This window comes from Phalacrocorax carbo, chromosome 9 (assembly GCF_963921805.1).
Source record: "Phalacrocorax carbo chromosome 9, bPhaCar2.1, whole genome shotgun sequence".
NCBI lineage: Eukaryota > Metazoa > Chordata > Aves > Suliformes > Phalacrocoracidae > Phalacrocorax > Phalacrocorax carbo.
In genome coordinates, this window is record NC_087521.1 from 12,270,816 (window position 1) to 12,295,238 (window position 24,423).

Sequence of the window (24,423 nt, forward strand, 5' to 3'; positions counted from 1 at the left end):
CAGTGGGCACTGGTGGCCCTGGGCTAGGGGCTGCACACATGAAGGCAGCAGCTGGTGCAGGGTGCGCTGCCCAGCGTCCTGAGGCTGTGGCGGGGAGCAAGCTGGGACCATATGGAAGGTGCCGCCAAATGGGGCCGTTGAAGCAAAGTCTGCAAATGAGTTTAGTAGACAGCCAGACATTTTGAGGAGGGGGGAGGCAGGGGGGGAGTGGAGGAGAGCAGGAGAAAGGGAGAGCCCTGCCCGCCAGCTGAGAGGGACCCACCGGGGCACACAGGCATGGTGGGCAGCATTCCCTTTTCCCCCGCCCCACAGCTTCTCCAGGTGCCCTAACTTTAAGGCCCCTCAAAAGGAAGAGGGGACCAAGGTGTTGGTGGCCCCTTCTTTGTTTTTAATTACTTCCCATTTTAATCTTGATTTGCACGTCGATCTCTCAGAACTGGGCCAGGGACTCTACAAAGCCGTTGTCAGCAACTCCCCCAATAATAAACAGGAAAAGGCTTAAGGGGCAAATCACTTGCATGTTAATGAGACTGTTTGCTGGAGTCAAGAGAGAAAACAGCAAACAAATGGACTGAATTCCAGCAGCAGCTGTTTGCTCCTTAATCTCGGCTCGTCAGAGCTGCCCTTTGATGGGACACAATCTACACAAACGATTGTGCTAAATCTTCTAATCTACGTCCTCATTATTACATCCCTTCTTATGCATGTAAATCAGGGACAAACTCATTTTAATATGTAGATAGATTATGGAAGGGAAGGGGAGGGGATTGGAGGGGAAAGGAGCTGCTGGGGGTGTCTGCGCCTGCCGGGTTTGGAGGGGTGTTAATGAGGAGTGCAGGGTGGGGAACTGTCTGCATAGATCCCCAGGGTGTCAGGAGGAGGAGGAGGAAGAGGAGGACCTGTTGTCAGGGCAAAAGGGGGAGTATAAAGAGGGTGCTGGAGAAGACTGGGGCAGCATTGGCAAGGTGATGTGACAGAGCGCTGAGGAGGACCTTACCCTGGCATCTCCCCAAGCCCTCTGCCCATGCACTCAGCCCCTGGCTTTGTCAAGGCTTGGTGGTGGTATAGCAAGAGGTGACAGGGCGACACCACGGGGGCATGCCAGGACCCTGGCATTGTCCCTGGGTGCCTGGTCTCCCACCCCTCCTCAACTCACCCACTCCCAGCACTGTTAGTCAGTGGACTGAGGGTCAGACCAACTAGCTTCACCCAGGTTGGAGTAGCGGGCTAACGCCTCAAGCTGTAGAACCCAAGCATGCAGCCTACACTGCCTTCAAACAAATGTCATTAGAGCTGTGGTTATGATCTTTAATAATGTTCAAAATAGTTGCTTTTACAACAAACACAACTGTGGGAAAAAGCTGTTCTGCATTTCCCTGCCTCTGGCATCTCTCAATCCAATTGCCAACCTGCAACCTGCCCCTTAACCTTCTTCCACTGGCACAAGGTGGGACAACAAGATCGTGCAGCACAAGCTTTATTTATCTGAGCCACCTTGTCCTTCTCTGCTCCAGCAGGGGCAGCCTCCTAGTAAAATAGGAAAAAATATTTTTTAAACAACCTGGTTAGTTCACAAATTCCCCATTGACCTCACACCTGTGAAGGAAGGATGCAGAAGATAAGCAGCAGGCTGGAGCACAAAAGGTGGATATAGAAGAACAGCAGAGGCATGCAGGAACAATTAAAAGGCCAAGCATAAAATAAGTTTGCAAGTAGCAAGATAATCAAAGGGAACAAGAAATCATTCTGTAAATTCATTAGTAGCAAGAGGAACACTAAGCAAAATATTGGATCGCTGCTCAACAGGGAGTGAAAATTATTGACAGAGGATAATATTAGAGAAACTAATAACAGTGATAAAGAGGTAAGATCTTGGCAGAGAATAAGGAAAGAGTATGGTAGAGATAATGTAATTGAGTTAGATGTATTCAGATTTATTGGGCATAATGAGCTTCATTGGAGGTACTTAGAGATTTGGCTACAGCAGTCTCAGAGTCAGTAGCGGCTGACTTCCAGAACCTGTAGAGATGTGGTGGAGTACAGGAAAACCACAGGCATCACTCGAAAGTGAAGGAAAGGGTGATGGGTAATTATGGACCAGTCAGCTTAACTCCCATTAAAATTCTGCAATAAATCACCAAGTTATTTCTAAATATCAAAGGCAAATGAGACAACCAATTGCATTCAGTGTGGATTTGTCAAGGATTAGTCCTTTCCAGTCACTCTAATTTCTTGCTGTCAGAAGGCAACAGGTCTTGAGATAAGGAAGGAACAGAAGATGTTGTGTGTCTTTACTTCAGTAAGCTGTTTAGGCTCCATTTCAAAAGATATCCTTATGAGTAAAGTATGGAAATATAACCTAGCAGAGACTACTGTTAGAGAGATAAAAAATTAGTTTAATAACTGTGTTCAGTGAATAGTCCTTAGTGGTTTACTACCAAAATAAAGGATATATTGAGAATAGCTCCACGAAGATCTGTTATGGATCTGGTTCTACTCACTGATTTAATTAACAACATGGATGACAAAAGAGAGAGTGGGCACATCAGGAAGACACAGACCTGGAAGGCACTTTAAGTATACTGGAGGACAGGCTTAGCATTCAAAATCGTCTTGGCAAATTGCAAAAATGGTTGAAAAAACATAGATGACAGTCAGTGAGAAACCATGCAAAGAATGTCAGTGATGCAGAAAAAATGAAATGCATAAACAGGGGTTGGAAAACAACTTGTTAGGCAGCAATTCTTCCAAAAAAAGCACTAGGGGTTAGAATGGATTACAAGCCCTGTCAAAAACAGTATGCTGTTGCAAAAAAGCAAACATCCTACTGTAAGGAATAAATAAGACTACAGCTGTCAAGACCTCTGGAAATTAACTTTCCTTCTAATTAGCATTGGTGAGACTTCAGTTGGTGTTTTGAGTCTAGTTTTGGCATTGCCTTTCAATGTGGATCCATTGGAGGGTGACTAAATGAGGGCAACAAGAATGATCTATGTCCTGCAAGGAAAAACTGGAAGAAGTGGAGTTGTGTAACTTGATGAGGGAAGACTGAGAGGAGATAAAAGAAAATCCACAGGCATGAAAGCTGTAAAGGGAGAAGGAAAAATCTGTCCTCTGTGCCCATGGCAGGCAGTAAGACCCCAGGAAATCATAGCAAGAAAGGTCTGTATTAGACATTAGGAGCAAAATTAAGAAAAATGAGGGCAGGGGAGAGAGACTGCAAAGGAGACGCTGGAGGAGATTACTTAGGTATTTGTCCACCTGTCAAGGATGAGACAGATATAGCCAGCCATGCCACAAGGCAGAGAGGAGGAAGAGATGGCCTCCCCGGGTCCCTTCCAGTCCTAGTTTTCTAGGTGTCCATCTCCTCATTTCTGCCATCCACCATCTAACCTTCAGCAATATTGGAGATGGAAGTACATGGAGAAGCATGAGGCATAAGGAAGTGCCACTGGTTCACTGAGCACATCACTGCTCTGCTCACTCACACCCCAGCATGTGCTTACTAACCAGGAATGATGACAGAATGGAGACCTGAGAAATGATGGAGGTCTAAGAGATGACCAAACCCTTGAGATGGACAAAGTGTTGGCCCCTACCATCTTCTGGGATCCTCCCTGCTAGGAAATATAAATCAATCAGTGGCTTGAAGACTTACTATAAACTACCTATATACCTTAATAGAAGTAGCTATTTCTGCAACATTTCCTTGGGGAGATTTTGGAAATGTATCAGGCTGGAATAAGTATCCACCTCAAGTAATGGAATTTCAAGTAATGGAGTATCAAGTAAAGGTTGGAAAATTTTTCCTTGCCCCTTTTTCTGTATTCCCAGCTGTTTTCAGTCTGTATGTTTGTCCTCTGTCACCTTCTTTCCTTGGCCCCATGCATTCCTGTTCATAGAGTAGAATCATAGAATCAAATAATTGTTTAGGTTGGAAAAGACCTTTAAGATCATCGAGCCCAACCATTAACATAACACTGCCAAGTCCAACACTAAACCATGTCCCTAAGCGACACATACCTTCAGGGATGGTGACTCAGCCAATTCCCTGGGCAGCCTCTTCAAGTGCTTGACAACCCTTTCAGTGAAGAAATTTTTCCTAATATCCAATCTAAGCCTCCGCTGACACAACCTGAGGCCATTTCCTCTTATCCTAGCACTAGTTACTTGGGAGAAGAGACCAACACCCACCTCGCTACAACCTCCTTTCAGGTAGTTGTAGAGAGCAGTAAGGTCACCCCTCAGCCTTCTCTTCTCCAGGCTAAACAACCCCAGTTCCCTCAGCTGCTCCTCAGAAGATTTGTGCTCTAGACCCTTCACCAGCTTCATTGCTCTTCTTTCAACACACTCCAGCACCTCAATGACTTTCTTGTACTGAGGGGCCCAAAACTGAACACAATATTCTAGGTGCAGCCTCACCAGTGCCAATTACAGAGGCACAATCAGTTCCCTACTCCTGCTGGCCACACTACCCTTGATACAAGCCAGGATGTATCATACCCTTGTATCACACTTGATGTTCCACACACCCTTGTCTGTCTGAGAAGAGCAAAGGCTTTCATGATTTATTTTGAGATGAGAGAGGGACCATGAGAGGATCACGGTCCCTTGGCCAGATGGGCCTTAGACTTAAATTCACTGTATCTGGGACTAAATGTGGACACATTCCCAGCCTCCATCTTTCTTCAGGCCACTATGAGCACCTCAGCCTTGTGTTCTAGTTGTTGTGCTGATTCTCACGTTGCAATGTCTGCCAAGCCAGGCTATTAGCTCTGGTCTTCAAAGCTCTCTGAGAGTCAGTTATGTCCAAGTCTGCAGTGTCATCACAGCCCACCCGCTCCTTTGGGAAATGCAGTTGACTAAGTCCATGATGAAGTGAGGGAAACTGGAGATGAAATGGAGGTAAATGTCCCACAGTTGTGTTTGTTCTAAAAGCAACTATTTCAAACATTATTAAAGATAAATGTCAAGGAGGTTTGACTACTGAATAAGTTTGCAAAGGAAATACAATACTCCAGATTGGATATGGGTAGGACACACAGCAATGCTCCCTTTCTTAAGAAGCTTTTCTATTGTAACAGAAAAGGAGGCTTAATATTATAAAATATGATTTAAAAATGCAATAGTCCCTTCTTAAAAGACTATATTAGCAGTTACCAGAATAGTTTAAAGCTCATAAGGAAAAATTATTTGAGACCCTAAGATATTCAGCAGCCCTCAGTATGCTTAAGGAAGGGCAGTATCAGGAAAGACACAAGGTATACAGAATATTGCAGGAAAACATGTCAAAGAAGTTTGGGAAGAGGGTGAGGAGGATTGGGGCAGATTGTGGTACATGGTGCAGGACTTTCCTGCAATGCAGATGCCTTCACCAGGACCCGTACAAGCCAAGCATGCAGGATGCAAGGGGTCAGCAGCATTGCACAGTTCCTGTGTCGGGCACTGGTGGCTACCACCAGTTAAAGGGCAACATCTAATCTAGTAAATTTTCCCCATGACAGAGCTCCTACAGTTCTACCAGTTATTCTGGGGGAATGTATCAGTCTATAACATCCAGCCCCTCTCAGTTCTCACCTTTATCCTGTGCACGGGTGGTCTGTGATTTACATTTCACTTAGTGACTACCACTCCTGTTCCTGGTGCTAGCCCAAATCAGATTTTGTGCCTTTCTGGTAGCTGAGGGATTACTACTCCCCTCCCTTTAGTTACCACTTAAGCAAGTCAGGCAGATCTATGCATGACTCACAGACCAAAACCATGAGTTCTCAGTCATTTTCTTTCCTCTTCTCTAGACTCTGTTCAGTTTGTCAGTATTTCCTTAAAACACAAATGTGCAAGACTGCACAAAAAATTTGAGTCTTAACATTAGAGCTAATAGCATTAATGGGCCGCTCTACAATGTCATGCTTCTGAATGTGGAGCTGTCTCAAACCTTAAACTTTGTCATATTGCAAACATATGTTGTGATCACACCAAACTATTATTTCCAGCTGTTCTCACTGTCCAGCTGTCTGTCTGTCAGGCCTATTTTTGGTTCTGAGATTTTCCCCTTATGACAGTTTGCTGAGTTGCCTCCCACCTATGTTCTTTTCGCTGCAGCATTCTGGTTCTCTCCCTGTGATGAGCACAAATTCTTCCAACTCAGTATCATCTGCAAATGGCATTAATATACAGCTTGGTCTGCTTTCTCCATTGTTTATGAAGACTTGAAGAAGGGCAGATTTAAACTCTCCTTGCTGGAGAACTTCTGTCCCAGCCTGACAGTTACACTCAGAGCCTATTATTTACAGTCATCTACCTGCATTCTCATTCTCATTGATAACTCCTATCTGAAAATTCACAATAAGTTTCCCAGTGGCAATTTCCCATTTTGCTAATTAGAACCTCAAGGACAGACCTGAAAAGGAATTTTTTTTTAATCAAGAAAATAAACCACAGAGCTGAACAAAGCCCAGCGTATTTCTGACACCAGGCAAGAAGGTCACTTGAACCAGTTTAATTTCATTTGGATTGTGTCCTTGGCAATTCAACCTGAATTTATTTTGACAAACAAATCTTGTGAGTAGTTTTCCCACACATTGAATGCATCTGTGGTGTTCCCTTCCTCTAACAGTTCCATAACGCTAAGACAATTCAGTATGCACAGCAAAATTCCTGCTGTTATGATAGAGTGATGGAAATTAGAGTTTTGCCATTGCAACTGAGTCTAGCATTCTTTCCCCATTTGGAAGATAAAATTATATACCATGCTTGTTTCTTCAGCACCTAGCTCTGAGGCATCCAAATGTAGCAAAAAAAATAATACATCCACAGCCCAGAACAAGAACTTCTTTTTAATCTTCGCCCTTGTTCTGAGGCAGAGGAATATGCATTTGTGCTGTTCGATTACTGAAAAAACAGAATAATACCTTGTCTCGCTTAGAGTGGGCTCCATCTCACCTAACTTTAGATGCCTACACCTAAGCTAGTCATGGGCTACTTTACTTTTGTAGTCAATATCAATCTTGTCAATAAAGTCAATGGAGATGCAATTACTCTAATCCAGTGTGGACAACTGTTTCAAGATAAGATGAACTGTGCCCTAGGCTCTATTGAGCTTATTGACCAGAGACCTCTGGATAGAATGGGAATGTTCTCAGTGTAGACTCCCTGTGCTGCAGGGGTTCACACTAGGTCTGATGAATCCCATTGTCGCATTTTGTTCTCTCTCTGGACATTATTTGACTCCAGATGTCCATTTGCCCATTTTAACAGTTCCCATATAGATGACAATAAGCAGGAATTTTGGGAAAGCTTTTTCTATTGCTGCTAACACAATGCTTTAGTCCAGATCCTCTGTGGTGCTTGGCTATTGCCTTGGATCATGAAAGCTCTCTTTGAAGGCTACCTACATCAGTTTGTCCTGATTCACAAATTCAGTGTTCAAGACATGCAATGAGGGATTAGACCATGTCTGTCTATCAAAGAGCACAGAGGCATTTTTGAGGAGTAAGAAATAGTTCCCGGGGTTAAGATTAGGCCTGCACAAGGTACTAGGCTTGGCAGCCAGCTTGTGTTCAGCCACCCAGCAGTGCTGGCAGCAGGTCACTAGCTGTTGAGAAATTTTAATTTTGCGAGACAGCAGCCCCTGGGCATGGGGAAATGACATTCAGTCACTTGTGAAGCCTGGTGTGCCTGTGGCTGAGCCAAGCCTGCTCTGTCTCTCTGCCCTGGCTCAGGCCACTCAGCTGCCCTGAGTGGGTTGAGCTGGGGGCTCACTCCCTGGGAGAGACCATCATCGCCCAGGGCCTTTCCCTGGGCTGCTCAAGTCCACCTGGGATAACTGAAATGGAGCAGCTGCTGTGCTGCTGCCCCAGCCCCATGGACAGGTCAGCACAATGCTGGGGCACCACACTGAATCGGGGTGATGAAAAGATCTGGGTTAGAAACAACCTCTTCCTAGGAGGGAAGGGACATCCTCAGATGCTGATTTGGTCAGTGTCTTCAGCCTTGGGAGAAATTATGTTCAATACAGGTTGGACCCTCGGGTCAAGTGAGACAACTCAGGCTTGATGGCCTCTTGTATGTGTGTTAATATCCAGAACATAAAACCCAAATATACCCAGCATCCTCCCTCACACCTGAGTCTTCTCAAGAAGCAAGGGCAGCTTTTGGAGACTCCTCATTAGGTCAACAGCCTCAGGAGCCGAAATCTCCCCTCCCCCACCTCTGTACACAACTGTTCCTCATTTACATAAATTATCTCTATTCAATTATCTGTCCAGATGTCCGAACTGTGCCACCAATGATCTGTGAATGAATTAAAAATGGAATATAATTTAATAATAACTGATTAGAAGGAGATTAGTTGTTATATAAAAAGGAAAAACCAAGAGATAGCTAGTTGCCCTTAATCCGAGCCAATCCACAGTAATTATACAAATACAGTCTCGCTTGCTTGCCTTCCCCATTTCTCTTCTTCTCCCCCCCATTTTCTCTCTTTCTCCGTTTCCCTTTTATCTCTGTCCTTTCTTTCCTCTCTCTCCACCCCCCTCTTCTTTCTTTTTCGTTTCTTGGTCTCCGTCCCTCTTGTGCCTTCTCTCCACTTTCTCCTCCTGATTATACATACCTACGTCAACAGAGTCAAAGTGCCTCCAGCAGCTGATATACCCGTGGAGCTGGAGGTGTCCTGGCAGTTCCGACCAGCAAGAGCTTTCAGCTGCATTAATGTCCTGTCTTTCAAGCCATGTTAATGATGGTGTCATTATACTCTCACTTTTCTGTTAAACATTTCCTGAATCGCTGCCTTTTCCCCAGGTTCCTAAGCCAGACTCTTTTCAGGTTTCCCTCTCTGTGTCTTTCGGAGTCGTGCAGAGCAATTTCTATGTTGTGCTGGATGTAATAAAATCATAAGCAGCACAGAGGCTCTGGCTCCTCCTCTTGCACCAGGAAGAACCAGCAGCAAGTCCCTGAGTGCCCGGGGACTTTTCCAGGAATCTTGTCATGGATTTATTTTTTCAGTGATATTTTCTCCTCTCCCAGGCATACAGCAACTATGCCCCAGAGCCAGGCTGAAAGACAGACTGCAGCACTTTTCTAGGTATTGGAGGCAGAAAAAAATTGAGAGAGAATTACATCACCCTGCTAGTTGAATGCTATGTGGGGGTCTCCCACCTCGTCTAACAGAGCTCCCTCCCTCCCCACTGTCACCTACCTATGTCAGCTAGGACTCCTGGTGCAAACCTCCATCACCCGCTGTGACTTGCGATGGCATGAAGCTAAATAACTAAAAAATATATTACTTTATTTGTACTCCTCTTGTAAATTAGAACAAGGAAAAAGATAATTTGTTGATGTCTGCTGCTGAGCTGGAATGGACTGTTTATTGCAGGTAATTTCATAACATGGTTTGGAAACTACCAGTTAACAGCTTAAGTCAAATTTACCCCCTAGTTCAACATGGAGCTTGTCAGATGTGGGCAGTAACGATTAGAGATATTTCTTAGAGAAAGACTCTTTTACAAGAAAAATGAAGCTGAAAACTCAAACGTGATTCACTGTCACAGACTCATCTAACTCTACTCAGGTACCAGGTATTTAAAACCTTCAGCATCTTGGCTTACTGTATGAATGCTGTCTTCCCTGACACCTTGTTTCTGAGTTAAAAGCTCTGCTCCCCCTTCAGATGTCACCCTTAATAGCACTGCTTACAGCAGCAGGTCCACCTTTCTCTCTTCTAAGCACTGAACCATCTGTAGTCCATATCCTTTCCCCAAAACCAGTCCATAAATGTCTGCTCCATCACTCAGGGACAATTGCAGCATTTGGAAAGTCAACTGAAACTCCAGCATCAAATTAAATCCTCATTCCCAAGCTGCGCCAGTACTAAGATCTATCCTGTAACATTGACTCGTGTGACATCAGATCAGGTTCATCACTTCCACAGGAATTTGAAGCTGAGATCTTGGTTTTGCTGCAGAGAGGTCTGAGTTAACAAGGAGGGGAGAAGGACCAAGCATGGCTCAGGCTCCAAAAGTTTCAGGTGCAGCAGTGTTGTGCATGGAAGTATTTGCATATAATATTATTTACAAACATCTATTTGAAGCATCTAATCTTTACTTTTACGCTGTGTTCATTACCATGGCATCTGAGCATCCTATGAATGTAATTTCAAACAAAACATTTGATATAAATAACACTTTGTATGTTGGTGTTTTTGTTATCTTCTACACCGCTTAGTCAAAGAAAACTTTAAGGAGGAGTTTCTTTCAGTTGTATGGTGAACAGTTCTCTCCCTTTTTAATTATTACAGGCTTCCTCAGCTTAGGTAAAGACTGTAGTGCCAGCTTTACAGGAGCTGCTGCATTTTGAGGTATCCAGCCTGGCTCTGTGCAGCTGGAGAGCATAACCCCAGTCAGCTCTACCAAGGAGAAGTAGAGATCAGAGAGACCAAAGGCCTAAAGCCCAGAGAGAAAACTTAACACACAATTTAATGGACTTCAGACCATTTTGCTGAGGTAATCAATGACATTCTGATGGAAGTTGGTGGTTATTTTACCCTTTAATGCACCTTTTACTTCTTTAAAATAGAAGGTTATCTCTAGACGTAAAGGAATTTAATGTTAGAATTTAGTTAATATTACAACTGCACTAACAAGCAGCAAATATTTCACAAAATCAGTTCTGAGAATGTTAGCATCAAAAAACCCCAACCATTTAAAAAGTAATAGAAATTAATTACTACAAAATGTGTAAAGTTTTGATTACCCTGTCATTCACCCCCTTTCATTAGCACAAGTGTAAATGTGAAGGTTTACTTTGTCACTCCGGTAACATGCAGTCTTGGTCAATTATCTTGTTTTTCCTGTGGAAAGCCCACCTTGCCCTTCAAAAATATTTATGAAGGTTTATTCTGGTGAGCTAGTCTGTGTAAGTTCTGGAAGCACAGGGTCTGCATTTATTCCTACTTAGTCGGTAACTCCAGGATGGACTGTCAGTTTTGAAGGAAGCTGATCAAGATATTGTTAAGGTAACGCGTCTCCTTTACAGGTCACTGCAAGCGAAATAATTCATTGATTGTAATTTCTATGTTGTTGCCAAATTTTAGGATGATGCCACGCATCTCAGTGTATTTGTGGTTTTTCACAAAGACCTCTAAGAATCAGAAGATTACAAGAAAATTTCAGCTTTTATTAAAACGCGTCTCCACCACCACTGCTGCAAAAGGTTTGACAACACTAACTGAAGCCAACCTAATGCTCAAAAAAAGAAGCGTCATGCATTATTTAAAGCCTTCCATAATTTCCAACCTAATATAATTTTTTTATGGACTTAATTCAAAAACTTTGGACAGTTGGGCTTTTGCAGTAAGCATTTTTATATTTTGATAATTAAAGTGTTAGTTCTCTGTGGCGAGAAGACATGTTCAGCAGACTTTGAAGGATATTATTTACATATGATTTGGCTTTGATAGTCTTACCTTTTTGAGTAATATTTTACTCACAAGTAGTTCCATTGGCTTCTGTGTGTATTATTCAACATGATAATACGAGGAGAGGTAGCAAATCTGCCCCTTAGGTTAATGCAAGACAAGCCAAAGTTACTGAAGGTATATTAATGTTTTATGTTTCGAAAAAAGTGTTTTGTTCTGTTTTATGAATTTGTCTCTGAAGCCCACATGAAAGCATTATGCACCTTGGTATTTCTGTTGCAGAGATTCAAAGGTAAAGGGATTACTGAAATGTTTCTCTACCATTAATTTTCCCAGGTTTAGATTTATGTTAGGGGATGTGTGAACTGGAAGCATAATCAAACCCTTAACACATATTTTCATTCTCCCTTTTTTTGCTTTGTTTCCATCAGGGTTTTGGTATCTGCTTTTCTAATGGTTATTAACCTCTGGAGGAGCCTCACTTTGAAGCTGGTTTTGTTGATGGTTGTTACAGAGGTTTTCGGGGAAAGGATGCTTATTTACAACAAATCTAAGAGTGTATTGCAATACCCTGAGCAATGTTTAGCTGTATTTTTCAGCGTAGGCTTTGTTAGGAGTCTGAAGATGAAGGGCAGTGCCATGGCATGAGCAGAGGGACCAGAAGCACTGCAGTCCACTCCTGCCCTACCTTTGTCAGAAGACAATGGCTTTTAGCACACCAAAGCCAGGTGACATCTCCAGGCCACCCCCTGTGCAGGACCTTCTCCCGCTGATACTCCTGCACGCTGCCTGGGAGAGGCAGTGGAATGTCCTGCGCCATTGGCTTCGCCCAGCCTCAACCCTGAGGAGCAAGCACCACTTTCCCTCCAGGGCCTCCAAACACCCCAGTTCAGCACAAAGTACTTCCTTGTCTCTTTAACCCATTTCCACCTAACAAACATGCCTACGTCGTGGCTCATTCCCCTGGGCTCCACCTCTGCCTCACAAACCAAACCTCTAGCAGGCAGCTGTCAGCCAGCTTTGCTCGTGCTTTACCACACCAGAGCAGCAGCACTGATAGAGGCTTCCTCTGTCCCAGACTGTCAAAATGCTCTTTTAAGTCTCCTAGGTTGGGTCGTAAAGAGCCTGGGGAGTGACACTCTGGCATTTTAAGAAATCCATGCTGACTTGAAGGTGGGCTGTGCAGCTCCACACAAGGATGAAGTCAGAGATGCTTTGCTAAATAGAGGTTATTTTCCAACAGAAAGGGACATGTTTTCCAACAAAATGTGATGCATATTGGAAGATATTATGCAAGCATGTAGGATGAGAAAGAGGCCCGGGAGTGTTAATAAACATGGGACCTATCCCAAGCAACCCGAAACTGGGATAGACATGAGATATCCCAGCTGCTAATACAGAGTCAGAGGAAACAAAAGGGCACCCTGGGCTCATTTTGCCATCTCAGTCCTTTGGGTCACCATGGGGGAAGCAGAGGGCTGATGGGACTCCAGGGATTCAAACCAAAGTGGTGCCATTGACACCTGCTGCTAGATGCCTGGGCAGCCGGAGCACAACAGTCCTCCCTGCAGTAGGAGCAAGGGTACCATGGGGTCACAGTGAGCCTCCACACAGCCTGGTTTGGGAATATCACCTGTTTACACCCTCCAGGGGTTGCCCACACAAGGGATCTTTTGACTCCATCCCTCCACCCTAATTCTCCATGACCGTGCTCTCTATTGGCTCCATGGCTTCCATTAGACATTTCTCTGTCTGCTGTGCATGTTATTAAGTCACTAGGGGTGGCCAGGAGGCACTGGTGACCGTTGGCGCTGAAGACCTGGCACCTGTGCTGTAGATGTTTGGGGTAATTTCTTCGGATTAGCTCTTCTCTGGTGCCATGGATCAAAGACCTGTTAGCAGCTGCAGGGTGCTGGGAGGGGCGGCCCATACCACATCATCTTCCCTCCCTGTTTCATCTGCAAGGACACCCGGTTGCATCTCCTGAGACCCCTGCGCAATGCAATGGATGCCAGGGCTGTAAGCTTTGTCTGTGCTGGAGCACGTATTTTAGAAGGTTTAAGCAGGAAAGGCAATTCCTCAGATAAACAGTTTTAATGCTGAAATATTAGAGGTGGCTGTAAATCAGGTTTTCTCATACTATGGGAAATTCTAACATTTTAAAGTATTTTCTTTCCACGGAGAATTAACGTTGTAATTTTAAAATGCTGGTTTGTAACTTTGTTTCAGTTTTTCTTTCCACTAGTCTTACAGGACATCAGCAACAGCTGACAGCAAGCGCTGCCTGCAGCATACACACACCTGTTGGTGGCAACACGCTATGACTGACAACAGAGATAGTGATTCCTATTTTATATGTTAAAATCATTAAGGTCATCAGAAATTTCATGGCCCATGAAATATTTCACACTTCTGGCAGCGTGAAGATTCTCTGCTGTGTTATAATGAAAGAAGCTTCCATCAATTCAGGATTCATTCAGTACCACATAGCAAATGTACTTTACAGTTTGAAAATTAAAATGAAAATAGATTTCAATGATTTTTCATGCTATAACATGAAGATAGTACAATAATATAAAATGATAATGCATAAATTAACGTGAGAAAATACATTTCAGGACAATTTTATTAAACAAACTATTTCAAAATACATTGCTGTAGGAATTTCTGTAGACAACTATTTTTCTGTCAAAACCCAAAACATTTCCATCAAAACAGCTTTATTCTAACGAGATGATCTTTTAAAAATATCTCACCTACTCTACTAATTATCCTCACTGTGAAAAATCCAGGCCTTATATTAATACTTATATTAAATTAAATTAATTAATTTAATTATGAATTAGCTAGCTTGACCTTCCAGTGCTGAATCCTGTTATGCCTTTGTCTAATAAATTAAAGAACCTTCCACCCTCCAAAAGCATCTCTCCTAACTACTTACAGAGGGTGACCAAGCCACCTCCTAATTTTCTCCCTAACAAGCTGAATAGATTGAGCTGCTTAATTCTCACTGTACGGTGGGTTTTCCAGCTCACGGTTGCTCCTGAAGCTCTTGTGTGAATAGTTTCCAGTTCTTTGGTGTTATTTTTGGAAATGCAGACACCAGAAGGGGATACAGTATGAATCTGTTACGGTCTTGGGACGCCGAGACCATCCTCAACCTGCTAGGTAATATTTTCTTGCCGATACATCGAAAAATTGCATAGGTCTGATAGAGGAGATTACACCAAAAATCCACGTGTAGTTTTTATTATGTGCCACATCTCCTGCATTCTCCCCAGAGCCACTGCTTTCCATGGCAGCATCCTGTGACCTTCATTTTCTGTTCTGAGATGTATGATCTTGCATTTGGCTATATTAAAATCACATATTGTTCAAATGAGCGGAGCCTGCCAAATGATCCAGATTGCTCAGTATAACTGACCTGTTCCCATCATTATTTATCACTCCACCAATTTTTATGTCAAGTAGGAATCATTACCAGCATTGATTTCGTATTTTCTTCTGAGTCGCCACAAAGATATTACACAGTATGGACCAAGAACCCATCTCTAGGCAACCCATCTTCAAAACTTCTCCACCAGTGGACGATTCCCTGCTGAATTTTTCAGACCCACTAATTAGTCGGCTTTTAATTCATTTAATGTGTGTAATTCCGATTTCACCTCAAGCTAATTTTTTACCAAGAAGGTCACGGGGTGCCAAGCGAAGCGCTAACCCGACACCTAAACGCGCCGTGACAACAGCTGCCTCCACGCCGCGTCATTTCTCCCTCTCCTGGAAAACAAGCTGCGCTCCAGATAATGCTCCCCTTCGGGCACGCGTCCCCCGCGATTATCGGGATTGCGGAGTCGGGCACCTTCGCCCCGCCGTGTAGAAGCGGCACCGCAGCAGCCTGGAGCCGGTCCGGCTCCACCGGGGGCTGCCCCCCGCGGGAAGGGGGCGGGGGAAGCTGCGGGCCCCCGGCCCTGCCAGGGGGGGACTCCTGCCGGCGGCACCCTCCCTGCCCCGGGGGAACCGGGGGTCCCCGCGCCTGGGATCCCGCCGAGGCCGGCGCTCCCGCCGGTAATTAGCGGCATTAGCGGAAGGAAAGTTGCCTGCTCTGATCTCCCGTCCCGAGGCCACACGGTCCCCGGGTGCCTGCCTCCCTTCCCTCACTGCTCCATTGCACGTCGGGGGGGGGGGGCCGGTCAGCCACCCCCTTCTCCCCTCCCTCCCCGCCAGCCGGGGGAGGCTCCCCCTTGTATTTACCAGCAAATGATTAATTGTTGCTCAGCGCTGGCCGCTAATGCTGCTAATCCGGGCGGCGGCGTGTTCGGCCGCTCGCCCGGTGCCAGGCCCCGCGGGCCGAGGGGCGCGGCGGCGGCGGGCCGGGCCGGGCCGGGGGCCGCGCCGCGCCCCCGGCTGTAATTACTCCCCAGACAAATCTCTGCAAGCAGAAGAGCGGGGAAATCTCTGCCCATATTGCAGGGGGCTGCGGCCCCCACCCGCGGGATAATTTTGAGACTCAAATCCCAGCAAAGACCTGCTACAAATTGCTGCAAATTAAGCTGATTTTGCCCCGAATGAGGGATTTTCTGCTGCAGATCAGCCCTTCCCGGAGCTGATGAGGTGGGGATTAGAGAAGGGACTGAAATCAAAGGGACAGGATGGTGTGGGAGGGGGAAGTCCGAAAGGGGAGCCCAGCAGTGAAAGTCCTGGAGCATTAACACTTATTGATTTCTACTTTGCTGACATTTTATTCTATTACCAAGTTTCCGATTAGCCTAAACTAGGATCCAGGACAGCCAAGGCAGGGTGCAGAGCCCGAGGGGCAAGGGGCGCCCGCTCTTTGGGTTTGCACCCGCCCAGCCCCGCAAGCATCTGCTCTGAGCAAATGCTCTGAACATTTCTCTTCCAGGGCTGCCTGGCTCCTGGCACTGGAAGGGCTGCGAGGCGAGCTGGACTTGCAGCCCTGCGAGGGCTGCGAGCTCCTTTTGCTCACCAGAGACGCTGGTGATTTTGAGGGGAGGAAGGCAGCTCTTTCCAAATTCTGTCTCCTTACAAAACCCCAGATCTGTAACATTTCATGCGAGGGGGGTAGCCAGGTCACCCCGTTTTCAACATCCGTCTGTCTGTCCGTCTCTCCATCCCTTCGTCTCTCCCTCCCCCCTCCCTCGGGATCCTCATTTCCATCTGTTTAAACAGCAACAGCAATGTATGTTGCAGGTATTTCAAATTGCACCATTAAAGATTTTATGTTGTGGATGTTAAAATTAAAAAGATATATGTGCAAATAGTCACTACGAATTTAATCAACTTGATTTACTACTAATAGGAAACAGCAAATGGAATTTATGACTCAAAAAGAAGTGATTTTTTTTAAATAAATACAAGTACTTTGTGCAAAACAGAAAAAAAAATCCCAATCTGAAGAGTTTATTAGAGTCTAATCCCCCAACAACAACCGAAACCAGGGCTGCCCACCCAATAATCCTGGCTGCCATTAAAATATTAAAGATAAATCTAATCGTCTCTTTATCCAAAATAAGCGACTTTTATGTGGAGAGAAAATGTCTAACCCCTTGGGAAGAGAATTACTCCTAATGCATCAAATGGAATTCAGTCAGGATGGCAAAACTAGGTTTAAAAGCAAATGAGATGGTAATAGAGATAAAGGCCAGTATAACAAATTAAAAACACTCATTTACATGAATTAAAATCCCTCCTAAAAAGGTTCCGAGTAAGGAGGCCACTGGATGGTCTTGGTCCTTCTTGGTATGCAGCAGCTTACGCAGCCTCTCTGGACACAGGGGAAGGCAGGATGTGGTGCTGAGTAGCTGCAGGGAAGAAGTTTTGCTCCTGACCCCACCTCCCCAGGGGTGGTTTTTACCCACATCCCACCATGGCACTGTACTGCACCCCCAAACCCATGCGCATCTGAGGTTACACCAGCCCACGTCTTCTGAATAATTGCCTCTCGCCCCAGCGTCCCTGCCCCAGCCAATGCCATGTGCCCAGGATGTCTCTATTCCACCCACAATCTTCAGCTGGGGTGCTGGATTACCCCATGCTCCAGGACCTGTAACACATCATGGCAGCTCCCAGTGTCACCCTGAGCTCATGCTGGGCATGGCAAGGTGCCCAGCTTGGGATCTGGGCAATATCCGCCTATGGGAGCACCCCACTGAGGAGGAGGGTCCCCAACCAGCTCACCCAGCTGGCCTCCCTGGGCATCACCTCTGGGACCTGGAAACACAGCTTGCTGCATGCTGGAAGGAGGAGCTGCACTAAGTGGTTATTCTGAGCAGAGGTCTGGGAGCTTGAGTTTCCTTTCCTTTCCTGCCACCTGAGCAGCTTAAAAGGAGTGGGGCAAGGCAGAGAGGAAACCCATCCCTGCTGCTGGGGCATGCTGCCTTTCCAAGTCTCCTGCCTGGACAGACCCAATGTCCTGGCCACACTCCCCCTGCCCACAGCTTCACACCCCGCACATGGGATAGCAGCTTCCAGGCATGACCTGCAGGAGGGGCAGAGCCCTGTGGCGGTGGCATGAGTGTGGGCAAGGGCATCACTGCAGCTGCTGGTGGGTGCTGTGGTGGGAGCTGCTGCAGCAGCCTGCCTCCTGGCACATGCTCCCCATAGGCAGTGTGGTGAGGAAGGTTGCAGCTGATCCCACCACCTCGTTAGATCATTTTGAGATTGTCTGTGCACCTCATCTTTGGAAACCCTAACCTCTCTGTGGGTGTACTGGAGGGAAAAATCCCACCTGGGTACTTCTTCCCAATGCTACAGCCAAAAGCCCACAGCATGCTCCCAGGCAAGGTGCCATTTGCAGTGGGTTACAGCCAAGCACATTTGCCAAAGCTGGGAAGATGCTGAGCTCCCTCACAACCAACTTAATGAAAGACATCTGGTTAATCCGTAAGAACAAGCCTTTACCTGCTTAGACTTCTCATTCCAGTATGAAATGCAAACTTGTTTCCAAAATAAGAAAGTGAGACAATGAAATTTGAACTGTCACCACCAGCAATAAGTGACATGAGTAACAGCAGATCCCTACAGCACTGGAGCTTCAGGCTGCTCAGATTCCCTGGCATTATTTCATGTTCACTTTGTAATTTTAAGATTATTAATGCAATTTTATAGGCAAGATAATTTTTGCTTTAGTTAATGCTTAGGGTCTGGAAAACATGATTGCTTCCTCTGGGAAAAAAAAAAGCCACTTGTCTTCCCAAATTTGATCGTTAGACTTGACCCTTGGTAGAAGGCTTATGTCTTCTAAATGACAGCAGAATAAGTGATTCTTGGCATCTTCACTTCTTATCCGTAGAAACATAGCAATTACAGCTCATAAGGACCTCGGCAGGCCTTCTCATCTCATCTTATTTGAGATGTTTGTGTTACCTGTCATTAAACCCACCCAATGAAGTTTCTCCAAGATAGGCATCCTATCCTAATGCCTGTCCTACAGACGATAGGCATCCTGTCCTAACACTCTCCTTACTGTTAGAGAACTTCTACTACTGTCTTGCTACAGGCTAAGCTGTCTCCCATATTGTCCACTGCATCTACTGTCCTTAGTAGATATGGTGGACAATTTTGGAAGCTCAACACTGCTACATTTTTAAAAATTTATTTGAAGATTCGATGGCATCTTTCCTCAGTCAGCTTCTCTCTAGATGAAAGAAATCGTTGCTTTCTGGACATCTCATTTTTTTCTGGTCCCTCACCAATTAGTCCAGATCTGTCCTGAAGCCCAGTACCCAGGATGGGTAGAGCAGGGTGTACCCAGGCCATGGAATGGCTAGAAAGTTGCTTTAGATTCTTGCCTTTATCTTGTATACTCTCCCCAGTACGGACACTCGCCTACGGGCCTAGACCCAGCCCCAAGCTGGGTCTAGTAATATTTTCCTATATGTTTATTTTCTTTAAAGGCTCCATGCCCTGGACAAAACTTTATCTCCCTGGATTTCCCTCTAAACCCAAACACATGCTTTCCTTTAAACAGGGCAGACTATTTTGTCACCTGATGATGGAAAGGACACCAAATTGATTCCCAAATTTATTCTTCCTGACAAACCAAGAAACGGGAAAGCTTAATACAGTTAAAGGACAACGCACCAGAGAAAATCCTTTGGCACAGTGTGTAATTAGAACTGAGCAGGACATCCTCACCCAAAAATGAGTATTAGAATTAAATGACTAATGAGGTGGCCCAAAGTCACAGTGGATCAAGGGAATCTTTATACACATTCATGGCAGCTTTGTTTAGGTTGACCAGGTCAAGTGTCATTACTTTCCTACGCCACTGTCTTTAAAATTATCTCTGCTGAACAGATTTTAATCCACTTGCTTGTAGCCTGGTATAGCCCATGTCTGGTTGCTTTGTTGCTTTCTAATGAGTCAACACCAGAAGCACTTGAAATTGGTTGAGCAAAAATACGCTCAGTTGCTCCAGAACATATACAAGCATGTCTACACTATGGGTCTAGCTTGGTCTAAATATCACTTTTAGCAAGCTTCTTTCAAAAGGAGACAGAAACCTTTATTCATTGCATATTGTCTTCTATTTTAGGGGATGGGAGAAAGTGGCGAGGACCCTCTGGTGTTGCCCCGTTCAGCACTGCCAGCTGTCAGAGAGAGGAGGTGGGATCAGATGTGATGGGACACTGACACGCCGTACCCACTCCGGATTGGCCCGAAGGCCAATCTCTGATTTTTCTCTCTGATTTACAGGTAACTGGGAGTAGCTGATATATTCAGCTAATTGAAAGCTTGGTGTCCAGCCCTTACCCCTCAGCAGCCCTATGCAGAAAAAGATACTGTCTAATCCCTTGTCCTGAGCAGGGCAGAGCTGCTCAATACCTGTCAGCTGCTCAAGCTGACAAATGCCAGAGGAAATGGTGTCATGAGTTATTCTGTCCTTGCCACAGAAAAACTGGAGGGCAGAGCAATGGCCTCTGGTGTGGTGTGGTTGAGTCCTAGAAGCTGGATGCCCACATGGCATGACTGGAGGTAGTCAACCACGGGAGAGAAACAAGACAAGAAATATGGATGCATCTGTGTCCGTAGAGAAGATGAGGTATAATGGAAAAAAGGAAAATGCCAGAAGTGCTACACAAAGTGAAATCCTAGCTCTGTTAAGTGTCAGTGACCAAGGTCCCTCTGACTTCAGTAGGATGCAGGTTTTACCCAGGAGTTAAGAGATGCAGCTCAGAACTACCAGGATAATTCAGAGCAGGCAGAAATGGAGAGGTCTGCTCAGGGCTGCAGTAACTCAGCCAGCAGGTGCCAGCTGAGAGCATTTAGCAATAGGCATGGCAGGTGCCATAATCTCCTTGTCATCATGTACTTTGTATCTCCAGTGATTATTTAGACGTCAGTATACTGACATGTAAAGAAAAAGATATGTTCCATGGGACACTGTAGTAGACATCAGAAGCTTCTTATATGTGAAGGCTTCTTTTTAGGTAGAACATATCTAACAGGCAACGTGAGCTCCATGGAATCCGAGATTTTAGGGCCTGAAGGGAGCATTGCAACCTTCTAGCCTAAACTTCAACATAAAATAGGCTACAAAACTTCACCAAATAATTTCTGCATCAGGCCAATAACTTATGGGTGAGTTACAGATCATCTCTTAAAAATACTTTCAGCCTTGATTTGAAGACTTTATGTGACAGAATCTGCAACATCTGTGGGAAGGTAGCTCTAGTCACTCTTTGTGTCTCAGCAGTTTTTGTTAATACAGCAAGTGTTTGTTCTTGTCATATTAGCATCATCATGTCCTATATCCATCTACGCTGTAACATATGGTGGAAGGATAATGTGAAAATGCCCAGTGCCTGTGACTTCAGTAGATCACCAGTGCTCCCCAAAGTGAAAGAACACAGCTAAAATAAAAATGTACTGGGAGAGACTTTTATTCAAAGCGTTTTTCCCCATATATGATTTAAAAGGAGATAGGCAGTAGCTGCATGGACATGGGCAGGAGCTGTGTGGCCACTTCCACTGGGAGAACATGCAGAGGAGACCAAGACAAATGAGGCTGTGCTGGAAGGACCCAAAAGCCGTTGTGGAGGAGATGAAAGAGCACAGGGAGATCAGGCCTATGACCTATTGGTGTGAATCCACTTACGTTTGTCTAGACAAAGGGCAAGGCAGCTTTGAACCTTATGCTGGAAGAAATTACTCACAACAGACTTATGTGATAGAAATGGAGAAGTGACACTTCTGTGCAGACTGAGGGGCTGATGACAAACATTGCTTCCACTGGGATTCAGGATGTCCATGGGCACAGAAGGAGGCTGGGAGAAAGTCAAGACTGGATGAAGAACCAAGTCAGCCCAGTATGTGTGTCCTGGATGAAGGACAGATGTGCAAAGAGAAATGGGATAAGTGGAAAAGTTCAGCATCAAGGATAATGCAGCAGAATAATGGAAGAAGGCAAAGGATGAGCTGGATCAGGAAAATGTGAGAGGATCTGAGGTTACTGAGGTTCCTCTCCCCAAGAGAGCATCTAGGCCATTTAGATGAGGAAAGCTCACATAAAGCCAGAATTTCTTCTGGTCAAGACAGGCTGAAAATGTTGCCAGAGAGTAGTCACAGAGGTCTTGAAATACATGTAAGTACCGAAATATAAGTTCAGTTTCCTAATCGCAAATACTTGTTGAAAGGCAAAGAGGAATAAGAGAAGGCATACTGAAAAGCAGGCAGCCAAGCACTGAGTTTTGCAGCTCCGTGACCGGAGACTTACAAAGAACTTGGCAGAAGAGGACAGAGCTGTCCTCACAGCTTTGGAGGCATGGCCAGCAGAACGGAGGGCCCTCCCGCACCCCCAGGAGGAATGGAGGTGAAGATATGCAGGATACCATTGGGTGACATTCTATTGCAAAGCCAACAAGACACCCCAGTGGGCAGGTGTTTGGAGGAAAGCAATGACAAAACCCACGAAATTCCAGTACGTATCAGCAGGACCCTACATCTACGACTCTACAGCCTGGCAGTGCTCAGAGCATTAACTTTGCATGAACTACAATGCTTGCTTCCAATTGCCAGTCAAGGAGTCCCAAAATGATAGAGGTGACACATGCTGTGGAGCGGACCTCAGGCTGAAAAGCTCTGATGAAGCCAAGTTGGTCTCTGTGGCAGTACTGCTTAAGCTAGTACTTAACTACTTAAACATCATACTCCAATAACCCACCCCCCTGTACGTGTCCTCGGGTAGGGATGAAGAGTTAGGTCTGAAAGAAAAAGGAGGCAAAGTGTGGTGCACATAAAGGATGACAACATGGGCTCAAGTTGAGAGCCAGCCCCTGTGCACCTCCACACCGTGTGAGCCCTGGGCAGGTCTTTAGGCAGAGCCACAGCATGCACCTCCTCCCACGGATGCTGGCACCAAAGAGAGATAGTTGAAACATTTCAGAGGTCTTCAGACCTAGTGGTCTTGGTTCTGCAGCGGACTGCAGCTTGGGGCCATATAACCCAGGTAATGCAGAGCTGAATCAGAAGTGTGTGTGGAGGACCCGTTTCTGGAGAAATTTGAATGAGTTCCTGGAGAACTTGAAAATTAAAGGAATAATAAGAATAAAGTTCTGAATAATTTATTGGCAACCTGATAGCTTGAATTTTTATCCTAACAGACCCAGTCATGCTGAAGCAGGGTTTGTGTAACTCCAGGCTGAATGCTGGGGAAGGAAATTGCGTGCCACGCTCGGGGAGCCCCGGCAGGGTGGGACAGATGGCAAACCATGCATTCGCTAACACAGACAAGATACAGCCAAGGTTTGAGGTGGTAGGATGGGTTGTGGCGACCCTGTCAGGGCCTGTAGCGCAGCCTCCCTGACTTCTAGGAGCAAAGCTGGCTGCTCAAGGTCAGCTCACTGATACGGGCTGTTGTTGGGGAAGACCTGGAGGGAGCCTCAGTAGGCATTCCCCCCTCCTTTGCTTGGCAGCTGCTTTGAAGCTGAGGCTCATTCCTGGCTCCTGCCTGAGCTACTCTGCAGCAGTACCTGTACCTGGCCAAGTGCCCCACTCATCTGGACCTCAGCCAGGGACTTGACTTCCCAGCTCGAACTGGGATCTGCCTCATCCCCATCAACTCCTCCTGTGATCTGGACTGGTGGCTGATCCTGGCTACTGCCCACAAACTGATCTGCTTGCCTTGCTAAGGTATGGTGGGATGGGGCCCTGGCTAGGGGGTTCCTGCAGTGGTGGCTGTGTTTATCACCCTTGGCTCCCAGCTCCCTGTCCCTTATGGAGCAAATGGTGCCTGCAGTGCCCTGGCAGCCTTTATTCACCTCCTATGAACTATTTCCATTGCTGTGGAGACATGAGTTGCTTTACAGTCACAGCTGGGAATATCTCAAACACCAAGTTGGTACGTGACTCCCTCGCAGCTCTGACAGGAGACAGCCTTGGCAATACTGCCATTGGGGTGGAAGTGCCCTCAGTTTGCTCAGGAAAGGCATGACATCGAGCATCTGCCACAGCCCCAATCCTTTGGCAGGCCAGGACTCTAAATCAGGATTGCTGGAGTATGCGGGACACAGCTTGTGGGCAGATCAAAAAACCTGTGGCCACCCTGGACAGATCCCTCCAATTTCAGAGGCAGTTCCCAGCCCTCACTGTGCCATCACGCACTGGGCACTGCAGAGACTCCTTCACAGACCAGAAGAACCTCCCCTTGAGAGGAAGGCAAGAGCCCCTAGGCCTGATGGACCAAACCCGGAGACCTGCAAAGCTGGGAAGAGGATGAACGGGGAAGCGCATCCCCTCAGAGCTGAGATGGAAGATGGGCTTTTTGTGCTGATCTGGAGCTGCAGTCCCAGACCCAGCTTAGTGTCCCACTGATTAACTGGCCACCATGAGCAGAGACCTAAAGTTGCTGTGGACTATTTACAGCTATCAAGGTACATGCTGTGGTGGAGCTGTTGCCTCAGCTAGAGTGAAACGGGATGCCTTAGGCTTTCTCTTGATTTAATGTCTTTGGTTGGGGTAGGGCTGGCAGGGACGAGGTGTGTGGTGTCTTG

The 24,423-nt window shown here is 45.9% G+C and overlaps 1 protein-coding gene across 1 annotated transcript in view; it reads left to right on the top strand.

Moving 5' to 3' along the window:
- The window catches only part of LIN52 (lin-52 DREAM MuvB core complex component), an 84,017-nt gene extending 69,655 nt beyond the window's left edge, over positions 1-14,362 (top strand). The window contains exon 6 of the mRNA XM_064460392.1: positions 13,659-14,362. Within this exon, the coding sequence (XP_064316462.1) occupies positions 13,659-13,684 (26 nt within the window). The 3' untranslated portion in view covers positions 13,685-14,362. The remainder of the gene's footprint in view (positions 1-13,658) is intronic.
- The last annotated feature ends 10,061 nt before the right edge of the window (positions 14,363-24,423 follow it).